Source organism: Urocitellus parryii, chromosome 1 (assembly GCF_045843805.1).
Source record: "Urocitellus parryii isolate mUroPar1 chromosome 1, mUroPar1.hap1, whole genome shotgun sequence".
NCBI classification, from domain to species: domain Eukaryota; kingdom Metazoa; phylum Chordata; class Mammalia; order Rodentia; family Sciuridae; genus Urocitellus; species Urocitellus parryii.
Genome location: NC_135531.1, coordinates 191,883,254 through 191,895,479, shown reverse-complemented (window position 1 = coordinate 191,895,479; position 12,226 = coordinate 191,883,254). Strand labels below are relative to the sequence as shown.

Sequence of the window (12,226 nt, the reverse complement as noted above, 5' to 3'; positions counted from 1 at the left end):
TTGTGCTTGCTTATAAGTTTTCAAAATGGATTAGATAAGAGGAAAAAACTTTTTCAGAAACACATTTTATTGCTTTCAAATTGTTAACCAAGAGAGTTTTTGTCAACTCACAATAAAAGCTATAAAAAACTACACTAATGTATTTTTCCCCATGATTCCACTATATAAACATGATTACACAATGCAAAAACCAACAGTTCCTGCAGTGTATGTTCAAAATTGCTGATCTTGTGTTTTATTGCAGCTAAATGAAATGATAAGAAACCCAAAGGAAGGACATTTCTGGCAGGTGGATCACATCAAGCCAGTGTACAAGGGAGGGGGACAGTGCACCCTAAACAACCTGCAGACTCTCTGCACAGTCTGTCACAAAGAGGTCAGTGGAGCTCACAAGCAGCTTTGACTCCATCCTAGGAAATCCAAAAGAAAATATGCAAACAGGTGTAGGTGATTATGTGGATAAGTCTGTACCCCTGCTCTAAGATCCAAGATGCATTTTTTTTCCTTTTATCACTGGACACTTGCCCTTCTTCTTGAGGCCTATATAAGTTTTCAGTCACAGATGCAACAGAAGCAGCTTCCCTCTTAATTCATTTTAGGACCAAGACATGTCACCACTATCTAGAAAAACATGAATACAACTTATTTATTTACAGTCTTGAAGAGAACCAGACCCCAAAACTGAAAGTTTTGTGAATTAGGGCAGTGATGCTTGTTTGCATATGACTAAGAATGTCCTAAAATATTGAAGAAAATTCATAAATTATCTCTAGGACTAACTCAGCTCAACATGAAAGATATTATACTGCTAGTTTAAGTATGAAACCCATTATACTAGGTACATCTTTGTACAACCTGTTGCTTAAAATGGCGGTGTAGGGGATGGTATATTGTTATCTACCAGGATGAATTTTTAACACACAGTCCCACAAAATAACCAATTATATTTATGGTTTTTAGAACCATTTGGATCTTTTGCCAGTGTTCATAAATGAACTCTTTTTAATCCTTCTTTTAATATTTTAGATTCCACAATTTCTTCATAAGTATAATTTTTATATAAATGGGATCATATCACACAGGCAGGTTTTGTTTTTAGTTTTAACCTTCTTTTCTTTTCATCCTTTCTATCTGGGTACATGAACTTCAATTGGGAAAAATGTCATCTGATTTCTCAGCTGTACAAATTAATAGCAAATTCAAAACTTGTAAGAGAATTAAGAAATAGCCAAAGAAAATGTAACCTGTTCTGTAATTATTTTTTCAGAGTCTCATAAATATTTTATTTGTGGGATTAGTAGAAGAATTGAGTTGTGGTCTGGCTTATTTTATTTTCTACATTGGGTTATCTGTTGAGTTGGGAATGGCTTCTGGGACCTGAGAATAGGAAGTGGGAAGGCCTACTCCTTATCAGATCCTGGTAAAGCTAAGGCATTAGTCAGAGCTGCTGAGGTACTCTGCTTTGTGGTTTGGAACAATCCCTAATGGCTAAGCACTCGGTATAGGGGCAATGTAGATTTCATCTAGACTAAAAATACAGTTTTTGAGCTTCTGTAGCCAATGCTTTTTTGCTAATATGTGCACTTACATTTGTTACCTTTTAGAAAACTGCTAAACAAGCCAAGGAAAGAAGCCAGATGAGAAGACAATCTCTAGCATCAAAACATGGATCAGATATAACACGATTTTTGGTAAAGAAGTAAAGTAGGAAAAAATATATGAATGGATGAGAAATTGTCTACATGTGGAAGAATTTTTTTAAATATTTACTTTTTAGTTTTTTTAGGTGGACGCAATTATCTTTATTTTTATGTGGTGCTGAGGATCAAACCCAGTGCCTCATTCATGCCAGGCAAGCATGCTACCACTTGAGCCACATCCCCAACTCCACATGTGGAAGAATTTAATTTAAAAAATTTATGTCTGTCTGATATTTTCAGAGTGAAAATTTTAGAACATAAATCAAGAATTTAAATTCCGGTTTTATGCTAAAATACTTTTAGTGTTAAATACTTTTTGAAAGTACTTAACCAGAAACTTAAATATAATGCTAAATATTTCCATGGTATTATATGACTTTATTTCTCAATTATGTTTCACCAAGATTTTGCTAGCTTTTGTTTCTCCTGCAATATGCCTTAATCACTGTATTTAACATAGATAAGTGTTTTAAAAATATACTTTTAATTACCTGAAAAATGCTCTTCTTGACTATTATTGGTTCTGGACTATCATAGGTGTAAATGGAATACTGCAAAACAATAAGACAATTTCAGAGGTAAACCATCATAATTTAGGAATTCTGAGCCAAGCATGACCAATCTACTTAGTATGCAAAAGAGACTTATTCATTAAATGCCTCCAAAATAGGGCTAAGGAATATATTTTGGCTTTACCATTTTTGCTTTATCTCTCAGACAGTCATCTTTATTAAAAAGATAACTTTTAAAAATAAGCTAATCATATTTAATAACGTTTGTGGATTATTTGGGTATTCTGGGTAACTGTTAAAACTAATAAACAACTGAAAACATAAATGCCCCTTAAGCCTAATTTTTTAAGGTTTTTTGTTGTTGTTGCTTTTATTTTTAGCATGTACAACTAAACTTATTGTCAAATACCCTTTGATTCTTGATTCTCATTTTTGGTTTTTTAAATCTGTATTATTAAAAGTATATTTCTGGTACATCTTTTAAAAAGAATAATTATAAAACACTTTATATTAAAGCATAATTGGATGGTTATATGTATTTAAAAATATAATGATAATATTAAAATGTAATTGACATTAGAAACAGTGATAATGAAACAAACACAGGGCCTAATCCCACTATATATCATAATTGTAAGAGGAACAAGTTAGAACCACACAAACTACAGGTTCAAGGAAGGATTACATTCCCCAAAAGCACCTGTTTGTAAATACCACTTGGATATAAACATCATTATTTTAGCATTTACCAATTTTAATTAGTAGATGTCCTTTTAAAACTTGTTTTTAGAAAAAATATACAATCATGAATTTACCTTCCTGAATTGTCATTTAAGATTATGGCTGTTTCATTGCATGAGATCAAATAGTATTGTTCCTTTTATAAACTAGGTTGGGCTTTCTTTGGTCTCTTTTCTGCTTTGCTGGTCAGGCTCTTTACAGTTTTCTGCCTCATTTCCAGGTAACCTAGGTTTCAGTTGACAGTCTAGCACAGCAGGCTGCCTTTTCTCCAGCATGAGGTGTTTGCAAGTGCGAGTTTGGTCTAAGTAGGTCAGATTTGCGTGGTGCATGCTCTTTAGATCAAACCAAGGTGGTGATTCTAAGGAGAAAGTTCTCAGATGTAAGATCTGTATGATGGTTTGAGGTGAAATGATCCATGAAGATGGTTTCTGTGCCACATTTCAAAATTCAGATCAATTAAAAACATTGTAAGGAACAATGAGCATTTGCTACACAGCACATTGACTGGCTCACCCCATCTCTTCCTGACACATCTCAGAGCTGCCCTGTCTTCCCTGATTTTATCTGCTTTACTCTTGGGGCACATTGAGATGAAGACTTTGGGACTGAAAATAAAGGCAGAAATTTATCTAATAGCCAAAACCTAAGGCACATCTTAGGGAGGCTGTTCTTTCATCCTCACAGTCTGAAAGAGAAGCTGCGCTCTATGGATTCCAAATAGGAGGTTCTGACAATAGATGCAGAAAGTGTCAGGGCTAGCAGCAGACCTTGCTTGCAGAAAGAAGTACAAGGGCCCCCTGGGGAAGAAGACAACTGTGACCACACATGAAAGGGAAATGAAATGAAACTCTGAGGGCGGGTTATGGGAGTATAAAGAAGGATGGACCCAGCTCCGAAAGCACTCAGAGAAAAGAAAGCAAAGGCTCTGGACCTTGGGAATAGAACCGGGACATCATAGCTGAGAAATGAACCAGTTTACAATATAGAAGCATGTGAGACTATGCGTAGGCTGCACCTTTGCTTGGCTCAGAAGCACAGCCAATGTGGGGATGCTGTGGGCTTTGGGGGGGCTTCTTGAGCAAAGTGAGCACATTCACCCTAATCATGAACCCCAGTATCATCTGCCTACCTGTTCCTGTCACAGAGGCACATAAATTCCAGATACTCTCTGATGACTAATAAAGTTGCTTTGAATAGCCCTCCGGAGACCAGAAGAAATTCATAAGAAATTTTCAAAGAAGCCCACTTTCAGAGTTAATCCCAGCCTAACATACATTTCTTGTGGAGATCTTCCTGTAACAAATGAATGTCCTTCTGCATTTTCTTATTTATGTATGTGAAAAGGATTTTCTGCACATCTATATTGCTAATAAATTGAATCTCTTCTTCAGATCCTTAAATGAAACTTTTAAAATATAATTTATTTAGAAATAAAAGTATGATGCAAGTCAACACTCTTGAGATTAAAATGGAAAGATTCTTTTTACTTACAGGGTTCAGAATCATGGAAATCAAACATCCAATATAGATTATAGGAATAATATCTCATTTTCTATTGCATATTATTCACTTGTCTCTCATTCCCCATTTATTCTTTTGAACTGGAAAATTACAAGCTCTTTGTCCATCCACCAATCTGAATTTCCACACCAGAAAAACATTCCATCTCACCCCAAGGTTGTTGTTAGTTGTTTTCAATAGTTAAGGGTGTTTTGCCACTGCAGCTGTGTTTTTGCTTACCATCAAGAAATGTCACTGTTGCTAAAATATTCTAGGTTCCAACCACCTGCCTTACCTCAACAGTTTCTCGCCTAGCTTTATCAAGTCATGGAATAGAATTTTTTCTATAGTAGATAATACTATTTTCTGGAAACTGGCCTTTGAAACACCTTAAAATATTATTACTTATTCTGCATTTGTTAAAATGTTCATATTTCACAGTCTCTCTGTTTTAGACATCTATCTTCCCTACAACCAAATTTCTTCATTAGACTGCAGAATCTCTAAATATCTATAAATGCATGATAGCTATGTTAGTCAGCTTCCTGACACTATAGGAAAATGCATGAAATAATCAGTTTATAAGTAGAAAATGTTTATTGTGGTACAAGCTTTTGGAGGCTCCAGTTCATGATTGGTTAGCTCCATTGCTTTTGGGCCTGTGTCAAGGCAGCATATAATGGCAGAAGCATATAACTGAGCAAAAGCACTCACCTCATCAACCAAAAAAGCAAAGAGGAAAGGACTGGGGTCCCACAGTCCCCTTTGAGGACATCCTTCCAGTGCCTAAGACATCCTACAGACCCCACCTATCAAAAGTTCCACAGCCTCCCAATAGCACCACCCTGGAGACTAAGCCTATAAAACGCAGACATTTGGGAGATATTCATTACCCAATAGCTAAAGTCTGTATAAGAATAATACCAACATAGTTTTGACTCTACGAACAAAATGAGCTCAAGAAAGCTCCAGTGTGATACCTGAACCTAGCAAGTTTACACGTGAATGTGACACTCTTAGTTCAGTCTTGGTTGTAACTCCGTATTGCTACCCTTCAGTTCTAGAACCACTTCTGCACTCTATAAAATGTCTTCTGCTTTCTCTATAATATTCCTTTTCAGAACTGTGACTTCATGCCTTAGTATTCATCAATTGGATGTTCTTTAAAAGATACACATGAAACACTGCTGTGCTGCTGTTTTGGAAACTGCCATTAGGATTTTTAGGGAAGATAATTGCAAATGTCAAACTGGAAAGTAGTTGAGAAATGAAACACAGGAGTCATCTGAAATTTAAAATATCATTTTTTGAGGCTAATAAAGTAGAATTAGAGATCATGTCATGGTTCAGCAGCCACAGTCAAGCTTTCTAATGTTGGGGTGTCCTATGTTTAGCTGGGGCAACCCCCTACTGCAAAAGAACAGGAGTAAATTTTTATCGTGGAGTAAGTACCCTTACTCCAAAACCCAGACCCACAGCTACTTGTCTTTTTAGGGACAATGAGAGAAAGATTCCCCAGGCCTAACTTTAGGGCCTGCATCCTTAGCACATAAAGGTGGTCTGTCCTGTAGACAAGACAGGCTGATGAGAGAGAAATGGCAAGTGTTTCATTCTTCATGCCTTTTCCTAAATGTACCAATGGCATGAGTCACTCTGCCTCGTCTGTGGACAAGGAAGTCAGGGAACAGAGAGAGTCCAAAAGTTTCCCCTTGAGATATGAGGAAAAGGTAGTTCATATTTCATCATTGTATGCCTCTTTCCTATGTAGCACAATGACAAAACTAGTTCCTAATTAAATAGCATAGCTCAAATGTTACTCTGTCCCCAGCACTTGGAAGTATTCAGTAGTTTCTTAAATTCCCACTGGACATTAGAAGCCATCTTTTACCCTGACAATTGTCTACTCTAATGTGCATGCTTGTCCTTCATCTAGCCTAATGTGCATCTCTGAGACCACTTGGTTCCCCATGCCTGGACCAGCTTGTAAGAATGATTCTCTGACTTGGTGTGCTATATTATAGTGTGGTTTCAAATTAATAGGTTAATAGAGGTCAAGCACCTGCATTTGTTAAAATCCCGCTGAAGTTTTGTTTTTAAAGATGATTTGTGAATTATGACTATTAATTATCTACAAAACATGTTGAGCTTCTAGACCAGTGCCATCCAACAGAAACATAAGCTAAGAGTACCGTTCAGTGTCATGAAGTATATTTACACTGTTGTGTAACTACTACCGCTATCCAGCTCCAGAAATTTTTGATCATCCTATATTGAAATGGTGTACCCATTAAATAGTAACCTCTCATTACCCCCATCTTTCAGTCCTTGGTAATTACCATTCTACTTTCTGTCATTATATATTTGACTACTCCATGGACCTCCTGTAAGTGGAACCATGCAATATTTAAATATTTGTCCTTTTGCTTCTGGCTAATTTCACTTTAGCATCATGTCTTCACTGTTCATGTTATAACATGCATAGGAATTTCCTTCCTTCCTTTTCTTAAACTAACTAATATTGTATTTTTTGTATCACATTTTGTTTTTCCATTTCTCTCTCCTTAACTTGAATTGTTTCCTACCTTTTAACTATTGTGATTAACGTCTAATGTGAACATGAGTGTACAAGTATTCTTTAGGATATATGAACAGCAATGGAATTGCTGGAACAAATGATAATTCTATGTTTAATAATTTGAGAAACTACCATAGTGTTTTCCATAGTGGCTACAGCATTTTATATTTCCACCAAAACCACCAAAGAGTTCTCATTTTTCCACATCCTTACCAATACTTTTTGTTTTATGGTGGTTTTGTTTGCGTTTTTGTTTGTTTCTGAGACAGGGTTCTTACTATTTGAAGTAGTATCTCATGGTGGTTTTAATTTCCATTTCTATAATGATTAGTGATGGTGAGCATCATTTCATTTGCTTCTTGGCTATTGAATACTGCCCTTGTCCAATTTTGAATTGGGTTATTTGCTATTGTTGTTTTAGGAGTTGTTTATGTATTTCTGGATGTCAATTCTTTATCAAATAGGTGATTTGTAAATCCCATTCTGTGGATTCTTTTTACTCTGTTAACAGCACATAAAAGTTTTCAGTCTTTTAGAAAAGTCTTATAGAAAAAGTCAAGGCAAACAGTAATCCAGAGAGTGGGGTGACTGTATTATTTTCAGACAAAACAGACTTTATATTAGACAAGGTTATAATACACAAGGACATTACATATTAATAAAAGATTCTACAGAGTAATAAAATATAACAATTATAAACATGTATGTATTTAATATACATAAAAATGTGAAGCAAAAATTGTCAGAATTTAAGGAAAAAACAGTTTTAAAGTAATAGGTGGAGTTCTCTGAGCCTTAGTGCCATCTCTTGGAAACCTCTGTGTCACAAAAGTGAAGTGGAGGAAGAAGCAAACGTGTAGGCTGAAGTGCAAAAGAAGAAAGATGAGGCAGAGGTCCAGGTAAACTAGCAATTACACTGATAGAGTTTGATTTTTCTGTTTTTTTCTTTTTTCACTTTTTTAAAAATTCATTCTTTCTAGATGTGACAGTACTGTCATGTGACAGTAAAGTGGTTTTTGACATATTGTACATACGTGGAGTATAACTTATTCTAATTAGGATTCCATTCTTGTAACTATATATGAGGTGGAGTTTCACTGATCCTATATTCATATATGAACATAGGAAACTTATGTCCAATTCATTCTGCTGTCTTTCCTATTTTCATCCCATTTCCCTTCCCTTCATTCTGTTTTTTTTCTTTTGTTGCATATTCCTTTGGTGTCAGACCTATGAAATCACTGCTAAGTCCAATGTCACGAAGCTGTCTGTGTTTTCTTGTAAGAGTTTTATAGTTTTAGTTTTTATGTTTCAACTTTTGATCCATTTCATCTTAATTTAAGTATATGGTATTAGCTAAGGGTCTTATTCCATATCTTTACATGTGCCATCACCATTTGTTGGCAAAAGGGTCCTTACCTCCACTGAATGATCTTGTCACCATTTTTGAAAGTTGCTTCAATATATTAACAAAAATATATTTTTAGGCTCTCTGTCTTATTATAATGAACTGTCTTTATAGTCAGTACTATGTTGTTTTCGTTGCTGTCACTTTGTAATAAATTTAAAATCAGGAAATAATGAGAGTCCCAACTTCTTTTCATGACTGTTTTGGCTATTCAGGGTCCCTTGAGATTCCATATGAATTTTAGGATGGATTTTTCTATTTCTTCAAAAAACATTTTTTGGAAGTTCAGTGGTATTGCATTGAACCTGTATATTATTTTTGATAATATTGACATATTTACAGTATTAAGTCTTCTAATCCATGAACATGGGATGTGTTTCCATTTATTTATGTCTTTAATTTTTTAAGCAGTGTTGTAATTTTTAGCTTTTATTTCATTTTTCTTGCCTAATTGCTGTGGCTAGAACTTCTAAGACAGTGCTGAATTGAAGTCTTAAAAGTAGGTGTGCTTTTTTTTTCTTTCTTTTTCTTTTCTTTTTTTTCCTGATCCAAAAGGAAAAGCTTTCAGTCTTTCATTTTTAAGTATAATATTAGCTGTGGGCTTTTCATATATGGCCTTTATTATATTGAGGTTCTTTCTATTCATTCCCAGTTTGTTGAATGTTGTTAATCTTAAAAAGGTATTGAATTTGGTCAGATGCTTTTCTGCATCAAATGATATGATCATGTAATTCTTGTTCTTCATTTGGTCAATTTTTACATATTGAACTATCATTACATATTGAGTTTATTCCAAGAATAAACTAATCTCTTTAATATGCTGCTAAACTCAGCTTACTAGTATTTTCTTGTGCATTTTTACATCAGTGTTCATAAGGGATATTAATATTTTCTTTTTCTAGCTTTGATATTAGGACAACATGGACATCATAGAATGAGTTAGAAATTATCTCTCTCTTTTGATTTTTCAAGAGAGTTTGGGAAGGGTTGGTACTAGTTTTTCTTTAAATATTTGTAAGGATTCACAAGTAAAACCATCAGATCCAGGTTTTTCTTTGTTGGGAGGTTTTTATTACTGATTTAATCTCTTTCCTAGTTATAGCTCAAGTGAGGTTTTCTATTTTTCTTGATTTGGTCTTGAAATTTTGTGTCTCTTTGAATTTGTTCATTTTATCTATTTAGCATATCAATACCTTTTTAAGATAACAACACTCAACAAACTGGGAATGAATAGAAAGAACCTCAACATAATAAAGGCCATATATGAAAAGCCCACAGCTAATATTATACTTAATAATTAAAGACTGAAAGCCTTTCTTTTTGGATCTGGGGGGAAAAAAAAGAAAGAAAAAAAAAAGTACACCCACTTTCAAGACTTCTATTCAACACTATATTTGAAGTTCTAGCCACAGCAATTACGCCATAAAAATGAAATGAAAGACATGAATTTAAAGTTAAACCTCTGGGGCTGGGATTGTGGCTCAGTGGTAAAGCACGTGCCTAGCATGTGTGAGGTACCGGGTTCGATTCTCAGCACCACATAAAAATAAATAAAGGCCCATCAACAACTAATAAAATATTTTTTAAAAATAAAATTAAACCTCTAAAGACCTTTTTCAAGTTATTGGTGTGCCAAGTTATAAAACCTGAAGGGTATCAGTTCCTTGCTGTCTCCAAACTCTCCTAGTCAGTTGTTGGAAGCAGCTGACAAAAACTGATCATAGAATCACCTTTTTCAAATTCCCACCTCCAAGCTTCTACACAGCCCATAACTTGGGCTCCTTTCCCCAACAGCCTTTTCTTCAGGCCCTACCAGTTCTTCCTAACATTCCTGATCCTGCTGGGAAGTCATACCAGTTACTAATTGGTGTTATTCTGGGTGATGGCTAGCATAAAATGCTCCCGGTTATCATTTCATAGAACCATACTTTGAGAAAACTTGTCAAGGATCATCTAGTCCAATCCCTATTAAATAAAGGATAAATCAAGTCCAAGGAGGGAAGGTGAGTCCCTGAAGACAAGGGCTGGTGTTTTCTTCAGCCCCTGCAGGTCATGCCTGGCACAGAGAGGGAATAATTCCATCACTTTGTCATCTAAAGAGCACCTTCACATAGTCTCTCCATGTCGAAGCTACAGCACAACCTTGTTGAAGTGAGCAGGATAGGTAGCCTTCATTTTGCAGGCACACTATCTGAAGGTCAGCCATACTAAGGCCTAACAAGAGCCAGGATCAAAATACAAATAACCAGATACAGGCCCTCATCCCTCATGTATATGGTAAATAAGGGACAATTTGATCAACTCGTGCAAATGCCCAGAGCTGCATACATTTGGCACTATTTGGCAAAAGATCAAATACCCCTGAACTGTTCAGAAAGTAAGTGCCAAGCCTACAGGCTGTGGACTGATTACAGCCACCGATTCTGTCATGTCCAGCATTACTAATGCCTCAAAAAAAGGCAGGCCATGGGGCCGCTGCTCAAGCTTAGTGGGGCAGAGGGCACAAACCCATGCTCCTTCAAGTCCCATCAGCCTTGTGTAAGTAAGCACATGCTTCAGAGTGTTCGGGGGAGGTGGTAACCCCTGCATGCTTCTTTGGAGCTGATTGCAACTACTATCCTCATTCCTCACTGGCCTGGGCTCTACAAAGGGGTCCAGTGGTGTTCACAGTTCTCAGTGCTGCGTGGTAATAGAGCTGAGATCCAGAAGTAAGATGAGAAAGAGCGAACTCTGGCAGAAATTCCCACGGGGGAGGTTGTGGGTGGGAGTGGGATTTCAGTAAGCATGGGATCAGGCAAGTAGAGGGCCAGGAGAAGCCTGTGGAAGGGTAGAGGAGCCAGTGTCTAATGTATAATTAACAGGTGGGAAACCTGTGAGAGGAAAGGGCAGTCCACTGAGAGCAGCACCTTTAGTTGAACTTGAGAGTTACTGAGAATAATGATAATACATAACATACATCAGGATCAAATTTGGCACAGCTATGCTAAGTGTTTTTCATAAATCGTTAAAACATTTTAGAAGCACAACAATAATACAGTACTTGGAACATACACAGTTGTCTCCCACTGCCATAAAATCCCATAGACAGTGTGGCTTAAACAATACATTTATTTTCTCATAGCTCTGGAGCCTGGGATGTTCAAGGTCAGTGTGCCAGGTGGTTCCCGGTGAGGGTTCTTCCTGGCCTGCAGATGGTCACCTTCTTTCTGTGTCCTTGCATGGTGAAGAATGACCTTTTCCTTCCCTCTCTCATTAATCTAGACCAGAATCCCACCCTATGACTTCATTTAACCTCAATTACCTCCTGAAAGTCTTATTTCTAAGTATGTTCACATTGGGGATTAGGAGACCTCAATACGTGAAATTGGAAGGGAGACACAGTTCAGTCCATAGCAATAGTTTATACTCAACAAGAAAATAATGATTAGTAATTGAAGACTAAGAAAGCAAACACACATGTACCTGAATTAATATGTACCTGAAGATACTTTCACAGATCTTACCCACTTAGCGTAACATTTGCTGTGCTGCAGTTGCCTTGGCACTGGTGAGGAATTCTAAGGAGAACTTGGTGGGAAGGTCATGATTGTACTTCACACAGCCCACCTGAAGAAGTCTAAAAAAGTGATACCAGATGTCCCAGTATTTCTTAGTGAATCTGCCATTCTCAGATTTATCTAAACCGTCCTTTAACTGCTTGACTTGTGCTTCTTTTGGAATAATGAGATTCACAATTATCACCGGCAAAAAGGTGAAATAATAATATTTGTCTGTATTGTTTCTTATTGTC

The 12,226-nt window shown here is 36.3% G+C and overlaps 1 protein-coding gene across 1 annotated transcript in view; it reads left to right on the top strand.

Annotated features, from left to right (window-relative positions):
* Zranb3 (zinc finger RANBP2-type containing 3) overlaps positions 1-1,806 on the top strand; it is a 116,071-nt gene extending 114,265 nt beyond the window's left edge. The window contains exons 17-18 of the mRNA XM_026389034.2: positions 245-376; positions 1,605-1,806. Coding sequence (XP_026244819.2) covers positions 245-376; positions 1,605-1,703 — 231 coding nt within the window. The 3' untranslated portion in view covers positions 1,704-1,806. The remainder of the gene's footprint in view (positions 1-244; positions 377-1,604) is intronic.
* Positions 1,807-12,226: the final 10,420 nt, after the last annotated feature.